General features: G+C 55.7%; 1 protein-coding gene across 1 annotated transcript; it reads left to right on the forward strand.

Moving 5' to 3' along the window:
- The first annotated feature begins 49 nt into the window (after window positions 1-49).
- On the forward strand, window positions 50-14,722 carry TRIM11 (tripartite motif containing 11). Its single transcript, XM_037823267.1, has 6 exons — window positions 50-652; window positions 3,824-3,919; window positions 6,009-6,239; window positions 11,514-11,536; window positions 11,630-11,730; window positions 12,593-14,722. Exons 1-6 carry the CDS (start codon window positions 245-247, stop codon window positions 13,135-13,137), a joined length of 1,404 nt encoding a protein of 467 aa, XP_037679195.1. The 5' UTR covers window positions 50-244; the 3' UTR covers window positions 13,138-14,722.
- Window positions 14,723-16,131: the final 1,409 nt, after the last annotated feature.

A 16,131-nucleotide genomic window follows, 5' to 3' on the forward strand; every position in this document is an offset into this window, starting at 1 on the left:
TTGTTCCAAAAAAAAAAAAAAAAAAAACAAAGGATCAGCCGCTTCCTGCTTCCGCCGCGGGCTGCGCTTCCTGCCCGCGTCCCGGAGCTCTGTGCCCAGCGCTCTGCGCCCTAGCGCTCTGCGCCCCGGAGCCCCGCGCCTCCCCGGTCGCGCGTCTCTACGCCCTAGCGTCCCGTGCTCCCCAAAGTTGCCGGCGGCGGCGCGCGGCCCCCCTGCTTCCAGCGCCCCCGGCCCCCCGCGCGTCATGGCCGCCCCGGACCTATCGACCAACCTCCAGGAGGAGGCCACCTGCGCCATCTGCCTCGACTACTTCACGGACCCGGTGATGACCGACTGCGGCCACAACTTCTGCCGCGAGTGCATCAGCCGCTGCTGGGGCCAGCCCGAGGGGCCGTACGCGTGCCCCGAGTGCCGGGAGCTCTCCCCGCAGAGGAACCTGCGCCCCAACCGCCCGCTCGCCAAGATGGCTGAGATGGCGCGGCGCCTGCACCCGCCGTCCCCGGTCCCGCAGGGCGTGTGCGCCGCGCACCGCGAGCCGCTGGCCTCCTTCTGCCGCGACGAGCTGCGGCTGCTGTGCGCGACGTGCGAGCGCTCCCGGGAGCACTGGGCGCACCGCGTGCTCCCGCTGCAGGACGCGGCCGACGACCTGAAGGTGGGCCTCGGGGTCCGCACGCCTTTTCCGGGTGCTGGGGGCGCCGGCTTTGGGGGGCGTGCGTGCATCTAGAGGCGGAGGCCACACGGAGACCTCGGAAGGGCAGCCCGAGGACGGAGGGTTTCAGGCAGGTGTGACAGCTGGCTGAGGAGGAGCCCGGAGCGTGCAGGACCCAGAGCAGGGCCCGGGGCCGGGAGCAGAGTGGGAAGAGGACATTAAAGGTGGACGGACTCAAAGGCTCTTTCTGAGAGTCGTTGGAGCGTTGCAAGCAGGGCGGGGACTTGTGATGACTGACAGTTAAAGGCTCCATTCGGCCTGTTGAAGCGAGTCTGGGGGGTGGGGCGGGTGGGGAGGGCAGAGGAGCTGGTGGAAGGAAGGGTCAGGAAGTCGCTGCCAACTCCCGACAGTAAAAGATAATGGGAAAGCGCTGTTTGCCCCAGACGCAGACAGGTATGCCTGCTGGGACCTGAAAGACAGCCTCAGCTTTCTTGCCTGGGGTTCTGGGGGGTGCTGATTTTCTGGGTAAGGTAACTGGGGACTGCCAGGGCACATATCCAAATTGGAGCCAACACTGAGTTGCACTTGTCTTCCTGCTACAGTCGTGCTTTTCTTTAAAACCCAAACAGAGACATGTTAGGAATATCAGGGCCAAAGGTCTCTCCTAGCCTGGGCCAGCTCTGTCCAGATTTCCTCACTGGCTGTGCAGCTGTGATTGTTTCTGGAGCAATTGTGTATGGACTGGGCCGTTTCTCACACTTTTTAAATTGCTGGGTGCATTTTGCATCATGGCCAGTTAGGTGTGTATGTTGAGAGATGCATGTGATACATAGTTTAATCAATGTGAAAACCAGTATTCTGTCAAAGTCTGATGCAAGTTAAAAGATAAATCTGTTTCTCCTTCCCTACCCCCCATTTTTGTTTTTTTAGCCATGGAGGTGATTTATTAAGATCCATGTAAGTGTTCACATCAAGCTGTGCATTCCTGTAATTTTTTCTTCTTTATGGTAGAACACACCTACAGGAAAGTCCTCTTGTCACCAAGCACTCAGACAGGATGCAGAAAATTATTGGTTTCCAGAAGCTCCCTGCAGGGGTAACTGCAGACCTGATAAAGTCTCATGAAACGGCACTAAATCCTTTTTATGTTCCATTGCCTGTTTTTTAAGTGTTGGGGCTGCCCCACCAAATTCCTTTTATCTGCCACTGATGGGGCTGCAGATTGCAGTTTGGAAAATCCTGGATTAGAGTTCAGACCAAGTTGCACAGGAACTCGGGAGGCTCAGGGGTCCAGAAGGAACAGTCCCACCCAGGGGGCTTTGCATCTCCCCAGCAGAACCCTGGCTGAGGGATCCCCTGCCACACCTGGGGTGCCCATTTGCTCAGGGGCTGTTTGTGCCTGACCCTGACCTGGGGTCCAAGATGACTCAGCCCGGGCTTAGTTGCCAACAGGAAGCAGTGCTGTGAGACCCAGAGGTGAAAGCCGCCCAGTTTTCTCTGGAGCAGGGCTGCTGGAGGCTCAGAATATTCTGGAATGTGAAGGTCAGACAGGGTTTACCGTTGAGATGAGAGGAAAAGGAAGGAGGGGGAAGTACACGGACCTGCCCTTTGGGGCCTCCTCCAGAGTAAGGAAGTTTACATTCTTACAGCTGCAGTACCAGGGCTTGCCTATACTGGATGCACTCTTATATGTTATGCTCTATGCCTGCAGCCGGGGCACGCGGCCTGGAGTGCGAAGGGCACTCACCAGAGAAGTGCAATTAGCCTGAGCCAAGGCAGTAGCCCTAGAGACATAAAGAAGTGGAATTAGAAAAGTCCTTGGCCTCCAGGAAGTGCCTGACCACAGGCCTCATGAGCAGGCGGGTGTCATGTGTGCTAAAAGCATACATTCTGGAACCCAGCAGCCTGCATTCACATCCTGCCCCCTGCTAGCCGCGTGACCAGGGTGGGTTCCACAACCTCCTGGGCCTCGGACCTTCTGGAACACGGATGAAGTGAAGAACTGGCCCACATGCTGGCCGAGAGCTGCCCGAGCTGAACTGTGTGGGCCTAGGGGACATATGGGGGTGAGCCCCCCTTCTGTTCCTGCGAGCTTTGTCTTTGTAGTGCTTGTCACAGTGGTCCCACAGATCTTCCCACAAACTGAGCTTTCTGTGGTTTCCATAGCGGGCAAGTGTATCTTGTCGCATTGAAGAGACACAGTCAAACCCTTATAGAAGACAGTGTAACCGTTCAAACGTGCAGTGTACTTGGCTTGTTTATGCAACTCACTGTTTCCTTGTGCAAATGATGCGAGCCTGCTAGCAGTTAAGAAAAGATAGAACATCAGGACCCAGGAAGCAGGTTGCAAACATGCACATCCTACAGGCTTGTGGTTAAGTCGAGACACGGCAGGTGGCGTGCACGCAAGCAGTGCTGAGAGATTTGGAGAAAGGAAGGCTGTCCGCGGTCAGAGCGGCCCCAGTCGGAACTCGGGCTCTGTTGGGCCTGTGTGGACTGGCAGGGGGGAGGAGCAGGGGAAGTTCTGCTGGGGAGTTTGGACCTGGAGAGCAGGGAGAGGTGAGCTTAGCACCTTCAGAAACAGCTGGGGATGTTGAAAACTGGAAAAACAGCTTCACTGAGAGCTGTTGGAAAGGGAAAGATACTGTACGATGACTCATTGTCTAACCAGGGTGAAGGACTGGAGGGTTCTCACAGCCTGGGGGTGCCCAGGGGGCCCAGAAGCACTGGTTAGTGTTGGGACTGGTCCCAGATGGTACATGCTAGTTAGAAGTTATCCCGACTCCCTCATTGTCCTGGCAGACTTTAATTTCCCATAACCTCCTAGACGTGGTTTTCCAGGGAGGTGGTCCCTGCTTGCGGATTTTAGGAGCTGGCTGTGCTTGGGCAGCCCTGAGCAGTTTTCCCTTTGACAACACCTGTGGGAACATGAGCCATGCAGTACAAAAGGGACGTGGTCATTTGCACGTGCTTGGACTTTGTTGAATGGGGGAGGTCCAGGTGGAGCAGCTGCCCAGTCTGGAGGGAGGGGAGCCTCCTGCTGGTGGCTGGCAGGTGACAAGGGGGCTTCTAAGGCAGGGAGTGTGGCCTGCTGCTTACAGAGAGGCTCCAGGCCGCCGAACTGGGGTGGGGTCTCAATGCACTTCTTCATTGTCCAGCTTCATCTTCCCACAGGGGAAGCTGGAGATGTCCCTGGAGCATCTGCGGAAACAGATGGAAGATGCTCTGCTGTTCCAGGCCCAGGCGGAGGAGACTTGTGCCCTGTGGCAGGCAGGTGGCCGGGCCTGCCCTGGGTCCAGGGGTGTTGGGGTTGGCAGAGGATCCCAGGCAGAGGAGGCCTGTCCCTCAGCCCAAACGCTCAACCTCAGGAAACACGGCGTAGTATTTATATATAAGATGGTATCCTTGCTGTCTGAACGCTGTTTATAACGCAAGTTCAGGTACTGGTTGTGTTAAGATAACATGGTGGTTACTGCTGTCCAAGCCCCTGCTGAGCTCTCTGTGAATTTAAGGACTGAGTAGAGATGGGGCTGGGGTCCCTTGCTCCATGCACTTCCTTCGATTCTCTGTCCCAAACTCAGGGGCTGGGTATTGGGGTAACATGCTACCCTTTGCTTTCTGACCTCTCACAGCCTGGGTTTGGGGACTGGGTACATTTGGATGTCGAGGGACGTGCCGTGCGTGTGTGTGTGTGATGAGGGAGCCGTGTGCATGTGGCGTGTGTGTGTGACAACCAAGATGTGTGGGTAGTACTTATTCAACAAGGGAGGTGTTTGCATATGGTGTGTGTATGGTGGGTGTGTAACTGATGATGGAGTCTTGTGTGGGTGTGGAACTTTGATGATGGTGCTTGTGTGTGTGGTGGGTATGTGAATGTGACAGTGGAGTCCCGTATATGGTGGGTGTGTGACTGTGGCAATGGAGTCGTGTGTATGGTGGGTAACTGTTGATGGAGTCTTGTGTGTGTGGTGGGTGGGTAACTGACAATGGAAGCATTTGTGTGTGTTTGATGGGTGTGTGACAGAGTCATGTGTGTGCTGGTTGTGACTGATGATAGAGTCATGTAGTAGGTGTGTAACTGGCAATGGAGGCATTTGTGTGTGTGACTGATGATGGACTTGTGTGTGTGGTGGGTGTGTAACTGACAATGGAGATGTGTCTGGGTGTGTGATAATGGTGTCGTGTGTGTGGTGGGTGTGACTGATGGAGACGTGTGGTGGGTGTGTAACTGGTGATGGAGGCGTGTGTGGTGGGTGTGTAACTGGTGATGGAGGCATTAGTGCATGTGTGTGTGGGTGTGACTGACAATGGAGGCGTGTGTGTGGTGGGTGTGCAACTGACAATGGAGGCGTTTGTGCAGGTTGGTGTGACTGTGACACTGGAGTTGTGTGTGGTGGGCATGTGACTGACGGACTTGTGTGTGGTGGGTGTATAACTGGCGATGGAGATGTGTGTGGTGGGTGTGTAACTGGTGATGGAGGCATTAGTGCATGTGTGTGTGGGTGTGACTGACAATGGAGGCGTGTGTGTGGTGGGTGTGCAACTGACAATGGAGGCGTTTGTGCAGGTTGGTGTGACTGTGACACTGGAGTTGTGTGTGGTGGGCATGTGACTGACGGACTTGTGTGTGGTGGGTGTATAACTGGCGATGGAGATGTGTGTGATGGGTGTGTAACTGACAGTGGAGGTGTGTGTGTGTGGTAGGTGTGTAACTGTGATAATGGAGGCGTTTGTGCATGTGTGTGGGGGTGTGATTGTGGCCATGGAGTTGTGTGTGTGGTGGGTGTGACTGATGGAGACGTGTGGTGGGTGTATAACTGGCGATGGAGATGTGTGTGATGGGTGTGTAACTGACAGTGGAGGTGTGTGTGTGTGGTAGGTGTGTAACTGGCAATAGAGGCATTTGTGTGTGTGACTGATGATGGACTTGTGTGTGTAGTGGGTGTGTAACTGACAATGGAGATGTGTCTGGGTGTGTGATAATGGTGTCGTGTGTGTGGTGGGTGTGACTGGTGGAGACGTGTGGTGGGTGTATAACTGGCGATGGAGATGTGTGTGTGTGGTAGGTGTGGAACTGTGACAGTGGAGGCATTTGTGCATGTGTGTGGGGGTGTGATTGTGGCCATGGAGTTGTGTGTGTGGTGGGTGTGTAACTGTGATAATGGAGGCGTTTGTGCATGTGTGTGGGCGTGTGACTGGCGAAGGAGTCCCGTGTATGGTGAGCGTCTGCCCACACAGATGCCTCCTGGGCGGGCCTGGCCCGACTGAGGAGCAGCCCTGTGTAACTACTTTGGCGACCAGGGACGAGGCCGGGCAGGGGGTCCCCGGGGCCTCAGCTGTCCCCCTCTCCCGCCCACAGAAGATGGTTGAGAGCCAGCGGCAGAACGTCCTGACCGAGTTCGAGCGGCTGCGCCGCTTCCTGGTGGAGGAGGAGCAGCAGCTGCTGCAGAAGCTGGAGGAGGAGGAGCTGGAGGTGCTGCCCCGGCTGCGCGAGAGCGCCGCCCGCCTGGTGCAGCAGAGCAGCGCGCTCGGGGAGCTCATCGCAGAGCTGGAGGGGCGCTGCCAGCTGCCGGCGCTGGGGCTGCTGCAGGTGGGCGGCCGGGGCTCCAGGGGGAGCATGCGCACTTAGGGCTCTGGTGGGGGCTGGGGACGCACGGGGTGGGAGGGGGCCGGGAGGAGCTCGGAGGAGGGCGGGTCCCGGTGTCAGAAGCTTAGACGTCCAGAATTGCGTTCTCCCCGCAGCCTGTAGCATACTGGCCCCATCTCGTCCCAATCCTTGGGGTTCCTTGGCTGGCAGCCCTGCCTCCCAGGCCATGGTGAACTCTCCCCGTGTCCCCTCTTCCGGCTTCCACTGACTTCCAGCTTCTGGCTCCTCTGTGTGTGGCTTTCTCTAACTAACCGTCCAAATTTCTTCTATTTATGCGGTCTCTGGTATTACGGGCAAAAACCCACCCTGATTCAGTTGAGCCTTGCCTAGGTAGGATCTTAGAAGACCCTTTGCACAAATGAGTCCACATCTTGGCTGAGGACACGTCTTCAAAGGGTCCTGTTGACAGATGGGCTCCAGCCTGCATTCTGAGGAACATGGGTTAAGATAAGGGGCTGCCACCTGTTGGGGTACCGTTCAGTTCACCCTGCACCCCCACCAGCTCTCACACTTGGTCTGTTGAGAAATTCCTCCGTGAATGAATGTGGAGTGATCCCGGCTGCTGTTGGCAAACCCTGGGACATGGCGATGGCCACACAGAGGCAGGGTACAGACGATGAGTCTGTAACAGAACATCTATAGGTGCTGGTGGATCGAGTAGGGTGTAGGACAGAGTCTGCAGGCTTTCCAGACACACGATATTGAGTGAGAACCTGGGGGTGCGGTTAGCCAGAAGTTGCAAGGACAGTTAGCTGGAGGAGGTTGGCACCTCCCAGACCAGGGCTGAGGGGTGTTGGAGAGATCAGCACCCCACAGCACTGGGTTACCCCAGCCTGGCCCTTACCTTGTGGGCCCACCACTCATCTTTAAAATGACAGGGCCTGGGACACATGTCCCAGCCATTCTACTACCAAAAATCTGTGTGCTGGAAAAAAAAAAAAAAAAAAATTCCGTTTTCCTCTGTTGCCCTGAATCACTGGTATTTATTTATGAGGTCATGAAAGTGAATACTTAATTTGTCCTCACCTTTTCTTGTCCTTACCAAGGACAGGTGACATCCAGGTCTCTGCATGGCTAGCTGTCAGCAAAGAGAGACGGTGCTGTTTTGAAAGGAGAGGGTGTGCAGCATGATTAGGCTTTGGGGGCTCCCAAACCGAGCCCTAGAATTCCTGTTCTCCCTGTCTGGCAGCCCCCATTTGGGACTGGCTGGGCGTGACATTGGTAATGCCAAGATCCTAGGCCTCTGAAAACATCATCAGCCCCTGACATAGTGGACCAGCCCTCTTGGGGTTTGCAACCCTGGGGTGGAGGCAGCAGGGTGAAGGAGTGGCAGGTGGATTTGGGAGTGGCAGCCTTCTCCCCTCACCGCTCAGCTCCCTTTTTGTGTCATAGAAAGGAGCCCAGTAGAGAGGGAAAGAAGCTTTTGGAAGGGCTGGGATGTCACCCCCAGAATTCCTTCTTGCACAGGGATGCGGTGCCCTGTGTAGGTGAGGGATGGGTGTGTAAGCCAGTGATGCTTGTGCCTTCGGGGAAGTGCAACGCCCTAGCCGGGGTGAACAGTGCTGCCTGCAGAGCCCCATGGGGCCTGCCTGGAGGAGGGGACCCTGGCTGAGCCTTTCGTGCCGAATAGATGTTTCTGGGATGATCCGCTGCTGTCCTTGGGACTTTGAACTTGACCCAGAAGGATCCTGGATGGAGGGTGGGTTGGGGGAGTCCCAGCCTAGGCTGGGAGAGAGCCACCGTCAGATCCGGGATATCTCGGGATTTAAAGGACGGGGAAGCGGGACCTCGGCACAGGATGCGGTGGTAGGAGGAGAGGATAGAGTGCCAGGAAGGCAGAGAGTGTGAGAACGAAGAGATACACCAGGAGGGTTTGCGTGAGAGCCCACTGGTTCCGCCGTGAGGCTGTCCTGGGCTTCTCAGCTGAACCGGTCTTGGGGTGCTGCTGCTGGCTCCCCCTTCTCCTCACCAGCACTCCCCATGGCTCCCTGCTGGTCTCCTACCTGCTCCCCACTGCTCCCCTCCCTGCTTTCCACTGCTTCCCCATCTGCCCCCCGCCCACTCGCCACCATTTCCCTGCTGCTCCCCACTATCCCACACCACGTCCCAGTGCTCTTGCCCCTTGGTCCTGGCTTTTGTCCTTGGTCCCAGCTCCTTGTGCCTCACCCCCGTGGGTCCCCTGAGCCCCGAGCCTGTCCTGGCTGGGACTGCAGGGATGACTCCGTCCCTCTCCCTCCAGCCTCCCCCAGACCTCCTCTGCCCTCTGGGTCGGTGGGTGTGGGGACTCTGACACGGCTGCGAAGGAGGAGCTGCATTGCTTGTTTGCCTTGTGCTTGTGTCTCCAGGGATGACGGGAAGGGGAGCCAGGCTGTGCAGAGGGAGCCTGGGGAAGGAGCGGCCAGCGGGTCAGGGCAGGGAAAGGGAGGGGGTGGCCAGGCTCGTGCAGGGCTCCTCGGGGATCTTGCCATGACTTGGTGTGTGCACGGGGGTCTCGGAGGTGCAGGACCCATCCCCTGCCGCTGCCTCCAAAGGGGAAGGGGCTGTGCATACCTGGGGCCAGAGGCCAAGGGCCCAGCTTTAGAAAATAAGGGACGACGGTTCTCCAACCCCAGTTAATTTTCAGTGCCATTCCGTTGCTTAGAACCTGCCCCCCTAACATTTTAGAGCATGCTCTTTGTTTCCAGGTATTGTCAGCTGCCAGTTTCCTTGTTACGGTTCTGCGCCTTCAAGCGGGGTGGGTGGCAGGACTCATGGCTGGAATGGAATAAACTAACCATTAAATGCAGCGTAAATACAAATGCACCACACAGTTCTCCACGGTGGGGAAGATGATATGATGTGGTCAGGTACTCGGCTTTCCACGATTGTTTTCATTTCTATAAAAACATTGGCCTCAAAAATAACAGTGTTCTCCCTGAACATATCTAGTGAACCCAGCTCTGTATTTAAAATGATTGCTCGTTACTCATTTACTGCCTTGAAAGTTCTCAATACCTGATTTTCGTAGGTGAGCTCACCAGCTTTTGTGATAGTGGCCCCGTGGTACTCCTGTGGTAATAAACAGACATGGCTAACTCCGCCAGCTGGTGGGCTCCCACTCCGTAAGGCACTGTAAGGAGGCATCTCGCGCCACATTTCATCTCCACTGCCTCTGTGCACGTGAAAGGGAAAGTTCCGGTGTATACAGGCCCACATGGCCTATGCTGATGGTGCACAGGCACTGGTGCTGGACAGGCACTCACTTGGCCGTCGGCCCTTCCTAAGAGAGATGTGTGAGTGGTGAACCTGCTGGTTAGTGAGGGACTTTGTCCCGAGTCCCTGCGATGGGATTTGGGGCTCTCAAGTACAGGTCAGGGGTAGCCGGGTTCTGGTGGCCCCGGCTGGGCCCTGGGGTCAGCACCCGTGGAGGGCAGAGGGCTGGAAGGAGAGTGAGCCCAGGGGTCAGCAGGGACCTGGTCGTGATCAGTGTGTAGAGACGGAGAGGTGGACAGTGCTGGGTGAAGATGGAGAAGGCCCTGCCGTGGTGTCACGCTTCTGGCCTGTAAGGAGAGCCCCAGCCAGGCCTCTGGGCAGCCTGGGTTTACCAGGGGTGTTGGCAGAGGTTGGAAAGCCAGGGCCAGTCTGCAAGGAATTTATATGTAAGAAGAAGAGCTTCTGTGGGGCGTAATGGACAGTCAGGCAGGGACAAAGAGTGGGGGCCAAGAGACTGTGCGACTACCCATTCCATGACCTCTGTGTGCCTCAGTTTCCCTGTTCGTGACCTGGTTTGGTCCTGGCACCCATCCCTGAGCTTGCTGTGGGGGGTGACACATGGGTGTGGCAGAACAGGAGAACAGCATCCCAGTTGGTTCCATGTCTGTGCAAGCCGTGTTTACCAGGGCGAGAGAAGGAGAGCTCCTGTGTCCCCACTCAGCCTGTCCTGTCAAGGGAGGGCCTGCTGCGGGGGACACTCAGGCCCGGGGTCCTGGCACACGAGGACAGCCCACAGCTTCACGGAGGGCTCCGGTTGTGCAGCAGAGACAAGGGTTCAGCTGCGTTCCTGAGAACCAATTTGGAGAGGGTCTGGGGGCTCAGCCCTCCACTTTCCAGCCTCCTGTCCCTTCGCTGTCTTCTGCAGCTGCAGTGGTTTTCTTAGAAGAAAATTGCATGTATCCAAATGGCTGCCCTGCTTTGTAGCTCCCCCCCACCCCCACCCCAGTATCCATGTAGACTGAACCCTTTCCTTCAAGGCAGCTGGGGAGGGCTGAGCACCTCGCTGCATCCTTCTACTGCTGTCCTTCCCAGGTGTGTCTGGATGTCTGGTTCCTGAGATGGGCCAGAGAGCAGTGATTTCAGGACACAGTGATACCCCCCAGGCTGGTGACAACTTTTCCAAGGGCCCCCAGGGTGGCCCACCCTGATTAGAACATCTACAAGACAGGCTGTTTCAAACTGCTGGACTCCTCGCTTTTGTCCCTTCGCACATGCTGTTCCCTTGGTCTGCACACCCTTCCCTTCACTGGCCTGGGAAACTCCTCCATGGGCTTCAAAACCCTTTTTCTTTGTGGCCTAGCGTGTCCCATTCCTTCCCAGACAGAATGAGCGACTTCTGTGGGTTAAAACTCTTCCTCTTCACCTTCGGGGGCCTCTTTTGTCTTTTACGTTGGAGTCCTGGTGTCCAGCCTGGTAGCTGGTGCACAGTGGTATGAGGGAATGCTTGCAGGAGCCCTTCCTTAGACAAAGGGGCAGGGGGTTGCGTTCTTGCTGTGTGTTGGACTTGCTTCTAAAAGACAAAACCCCAAACCCCTTGCCTTCGAGGAGCTGACTTCCTAAGTAAAAGGCTGCTGCATGTCAGACGGTGAGGAGAGCCAGCTAGGGGAGGTGGACAGGGGATGGCATGTTGGAAGAAGAGGGGGGTTAGGAGCTGTGTGGGGAGGCAGGGAGGTGTCTTCCAGGCCTATGCAGCTCCCTGCTTTAGGCCAGGCTGCGTCCCTGATCCTGAGCACCCCAGGAATGTGCTCACCCAGTGGGGTAAAGGAGCCCGAGGCCTGCTCGCAATCTCCTGCTGCGCTAGGGACTGGCCACCCTTATCAGCAACTGTCCCTCGCTGCGTGGGGCTCCAGGAGGTCGGGAGAGGCCGAGTAAGTTTGTGTGCAGGTCCCGGGGTGCATGGAGGGGCCTCGGCCACGGGACAGGGTTGTTGGCAGGCACTGATGCCCCACGTGTGTCTCTCCACAGGACATCAGGGACGCCCTGTGCAGGTAGGAGTCCTTCTGCCTCTCCCTGGGGACGGCGGGCCGGGGGCAGGCTGGGGGCTCCGGCGTGGAGGGTGAAGCCTGTGCCGTGCCCTTTAGGATCCAGGACGTGAAGCTGCAGCCTCCGGAGGTGGTGCCCATGGAGCTGCGGACGGTGTGCAGGGTCCCCGGGCTGGTGGAGACGCTGCGGAGGTTCCGAGGTGGGTTCGGAGAGGGGGCCTGCATGGTTTGTGGCTTACCTTGGGCAGCCCACAGTGACCACATGGCACGTGATGGCTGCTTTGCCCTGGGCTCACGGGGACTGGGGAACCCAGCAGAAATTCTGGCCATTACTTTTTGTGGTTTGCGAGGTATGAAACACGTGCAGGTTCTAGGGAGGGTCACAGAAGCATGGGAGTGGTCGGGCTCTCTGGCTTGGTGAAGATGAGAGGGTCTCTGGTCTGGGATGGGGAGGGCAGGCCCAGAGCATTTATTCATCGGATGCATTTAGGAGAAGGGCTGAGAGAGGAGAGAAGGAGATTAGCCCATGCACTCGAGCTGTCCGGATATCTGAGCCCATACTTCAGCCCCAGCGCAGTGGACAGCTGTATCTCTTCACTCCTGAGAGACAGTCTGCCTTTGATTCTGGGGGCAACTGGAGTCCAGTGTAGAGGGTGAAAGTTGAGCTGGAGTTCATGAACGTCCCTCTAGACACTGAGTGAAACTGAAAAGCATCAGAACTTAACTCAAATCGCTGGATCAAGAGAAAATACTGCTAAGGAAACTTGGCAGGATTTCTAGAAATTTGCAGCTATACTGAGTTGCAACTCAAAGTGATCTTTTTTCCCCTACCAGAGCAGAGGGGGCAGTGGGGTTGGGGGGAGGGTAACTGGCAAGAGAGCTCCTGCCCCCAAACCCCAAAGTCAGTTTGGAGAAAGTTATTCCAGGAGGTGGTGAGGGAGGACAGAAGTGGCGAAGAAATAAATGTGGGTTGATTTGCTCGGGCTTGTTGGGAGAGGGGAAGGGTTCGTGGGTGGGGTCTGAGGGCTGACTTTCTGGGTAACCTCTGTCCTCTGTTTGCAGGGGACGTGACCCTGGACCCAGACACAGCTAACCCCGAACTGGTCCTGTCCGAGGACCGGCGGAGCGTGAGGCGGGGGGATCTGCGGCAGGCCCTGCCCGATACCCCAGAGAGGTTCGACCCGGGCCCCTGTGTGCTGGGCCACCTGCGCCTCAACTCGGGCCGTCACTACTGGGAGGTGGAGGTCGGGGAGCGGGCCAACTGGGCCCTGGGCGTGTGCCGAGAGAACGTCAACAGGAAGGAGACGGGCGAGCTGTCGGCTGGCAATGGCTTCTGGATCCTGGTGTTCCTGGGCAGCTACTACAACTCTCCCGAGCAGGCCTTCGTTCCCCTGCGTGAGCCCCCCCGGCGCGTGGGCATCTTCCTGGACTACGAGGCCGGCCATCTGTCCTTCTACAGTGCGACTGACGGGTCACTCCTGTTCATCTTCCCCGAGACGTCCTTCTCCGGGGCTCTCCGGCCCCTCTTCTCACCGCTGTCCAGCAGCCCCACCCCTATGACCATCTGCAGGGTGAAAAGTGGGCCCGGGGACGTGCTGGCTCCCTAGGGACATGCTTTTGGCTGACCACAGACCCCTGCCTGCAAGCAGGGGGCTAACAGCCCCCGCACCCCTTGGCGTGTCCTCTTGGGAGCCCATGTTTTGAGCTGATGGGAAGAAACTCATGGTACTTCTCTCAATGTACATAGTAGAACAGAAACTGATGCTGCCAGGAAAGCGTGTGCGAGTATGTGTGTGTGCGAGTGTGTGGGTGTGTGGTACGAGCCTTCTCCTCCCCCTCAGAACTCTCAGATTGTCTGGAGCTAAAGCTCCATTCACCCGTTTTCAGTCACCGGGCAGGATGTTCTGACTATAAAGTTTTAGCGTCCCCACCCCAACCATGGAGTGCCAGTAGCCGTTTCCAGAAGCCCAAGTCCTCGTGACACTGGGACCTCTAACCTAAGGTCCCCCAGGAGCCTCACCCACAGAGGCTGTGCCACCCCGGCTTCCTCAGGCTTGCAGGCCCACCCCCTGCACCCCCTGCTTTCCAGAGAGCACTGGTGGGAAGTAGCTATGGGGGAAAGTCTGCTCCAAGCCCATCAGCCTAAATTGAGAGGATTAGTGGGAATCAATCCCAACATTGCATGTGATTCCTTCAGAGTAATTGGGGTATGGCACTTGGAATCTTCAGGAAAGGGATTATCTGGGAAAGCCAAAGAGTAAGAGGAAATACGAATAAAGGCTGAAGGGGCAGTGTCCCTAGGAAGGTGCCATTGAAAGCTGTGGTCCCGAAGGTTGACTGTGTGTAAGCTGCTTGGCTGCTTCTGGAAAATGCTACTTCCCCGGTAAGTCACATGCAGACATTCCAGTTCACGAGGGCTGTGGGGCCACAGGTGAGACGAGGACTCAGGACCTACCCCTGGCAGGGTGGACTGCAGACTCCAGTCTTGTTTTTAAGACTAAGACCGTCACTGAGCTTTGAGAGCCAGTGGTCTTTCTTTGACCTCACAGATTCTGTTGTTTGGTCCATCGGAAGCTAAATGCCAGTCTTCGTGTCCCAAACCCAGACTCTTGGCCTCCTTTATAGGTTTTATCAACATACAGGGGGATCCCAGGCTTTAGTTAGACCCACCTTGATTGGATCCCCATCACTAGCTGCATAACCGACCCTGAGAAAGCTTTTAACAGGACTGTATGTGGGTTTGCTCACTGATGAAATGGGATTCAGTAATTCCTCCTTTGCAGGGTTATGGCAATTCACTGAGAGGGTGTTTATAAAGTGCTTACTGCTGTCCAGTAATTCTCAACTATGATCCCCTGGGAACAGGCTTGAGCTAGGCTGCCCCCAGAGTTGCAAAACAAATGTTGGGGCTCCTCGGAGGTTGCTCCAATGGTAAGAGGCACAATTTATTGAGCTGCCCACATGCAGGAAACCCTATTAAGTGCTTGGCAGACATTCTCTCACCCCAGGAGGGCATGGAGATCTGAATGCACACAGAATCCAGAGGTTTATTTTTGCTTTCAGGTTTGGGGTTTCCTCATCTTCCTCGAGAAAGGTTAGCTCTTAGCCTCTCTTTTAACCCCCCTGCATTTTATTTATTGTAAGAACAGTGTTCTAACTTTAAATAAATAAATTTTAACCATTTGCCTGTAATCCTACTGTCCAGTGTTTATTCTGACTTCAAGGAGATTAGAAAGGCAAGATCCCAGACAAAATCAAGGGCAAGAAATGTGCAGCTGGTTCCAACACAGAAACCCTGGGATCCCTAGCTTATCTCTGTTGTCTTTTACACACGTTAACAGGATTTTTTTCCTTCCAATAAGCAGTAAACCTTTCCCAGGTTGTTGAATCCTGTTTGCTGTGACAAGGACCACAGGCTGCTTTGCTTAAACAGCCGGAATTTATCGAGTCATGGTTTTGGAGACCAGAAGTCTGACATGAAAGCTTTGGTAGGCTCATGCTGTCTCTGAAATCGAGCGATTGGTGGTGGCTTGCTGGTGATCCGTAATTCAGTGTCTGCCTCCAGCAGCTGTCTCCTGCTTGCTCCTACTGGGTCCAAATTTCCTCTGCTTATAAGGCCTTCCATCCTACCAGATCGAGGCCCACCCTGATTCCATTTGACCTTGTAATTCATAAAATTGTCAAAGATCCCATTCACAGATGAGTTTGCACACACAGGACCGAGTGTGAGGACTTGAGTGAGTCTCTGTGGGGGGGCAGGGTTCCCTCCATGGAGCCTTTGAGTTATTACATAGGGTGGAGTCTATTCCCCATCAAGCTCAAGGGGTCTGAGCATCTTTAGGACGGTGGGTAAATAGTGCCATTTTCTTTTCCCAAGAGACCGCTGCTGGCTTCGCTTCCTACTGAAGATGCTATGCTTTGCTCATGCCCTGGGCAGGAAAATCCATCTGGGGCTTGGACGTGGGCCCTGGAGGTGTGAGCAGTGGGACAGTGTCAGAGTGTACACCCCGCACCTCCGTGCCCCACTCCTCACCATACCTGGGATGGCTCTGGCTGCAGTCTCAGAGCACAGCTGAACAACAGTTCAGAGAAACATCTTCAGTGGCTCTGTTCTCGAGACGCATGACACTGAATCGCACGTTTTGCGTTGTCCCATGCGCCATTGTAGGAGTCGGAGAGACTTCAGTGAACCCAGGAACTCCTAGGCAACCGGTAAGGAAATAAACCAGGTAAGTCCTCCCCTAGCTGTTGATGAATAGTCTGGAGAGAAAATAAAGCAAGGAAGGGAAGTGGGAAGAGCAGGGTCATCCCAGGGTATGGTCAGCAAGATGCACGACACTGAGTCGTACGTTTTGTGTTGTCCCACACACCATTCTAGGAGTCAGACAGACCTCAGTGAATTGCAGGGGCTTCCAGAAGTAAGTGCTTGGAGCCTACCAAGTTCTTAAAATACCTGGAATCCAGTCCAACTGGGAAAAACAAGAGCATTCTGGCAAAGATAAAGAGGGTGGCATAATACAGAACCCATGGGGTGTGTGGGGGTGGGGGTGGTGGAGGTGGGGGTTACTAGTAACCCTAAGCACCATGGTGATAATGTAAAA

The sequence above is a fragment of the Choloepus didactylus genome (assembly GCF_015220235.1).
Source record: "Choloepus didactylus isolate mChoDid1 chromosome 11 unlocalized genomic scaffold, mChoDid1.pri SUPER_11_unloc2, whole genome shotgun sequence".
In the NCBI taxonomy this organism is placed as follows: Eukaryota; Metazoa; Chordata; class Mammalia; order Pilosa; family Megalonychidae; genus Choloepus; species Choloepus didactylus.

Coding starts and splice junctions, on each gene's coding strand:
- TRIM11 (XM_037823267.1), top strand. CDS start 245: ATGGCCGCCCCGGACCTATCGACCAACCTCCAGGAGGAGGCCACCTGC. Junction 653..3,823: donor ACGCGGCCGACGACCTGAAG/GTGGGCCTCGGG, acceptor ATCTTCCCACAG/GGGAAGCTGGAGATGTCCCT. Junction 11,537..11,629: donor ATCAGGGACGCCCTGTGCAG/GTAGGAGTCCTT, acceptor CGTGCCCTTTAG/GATCCAGGACGTGAAGCTGC.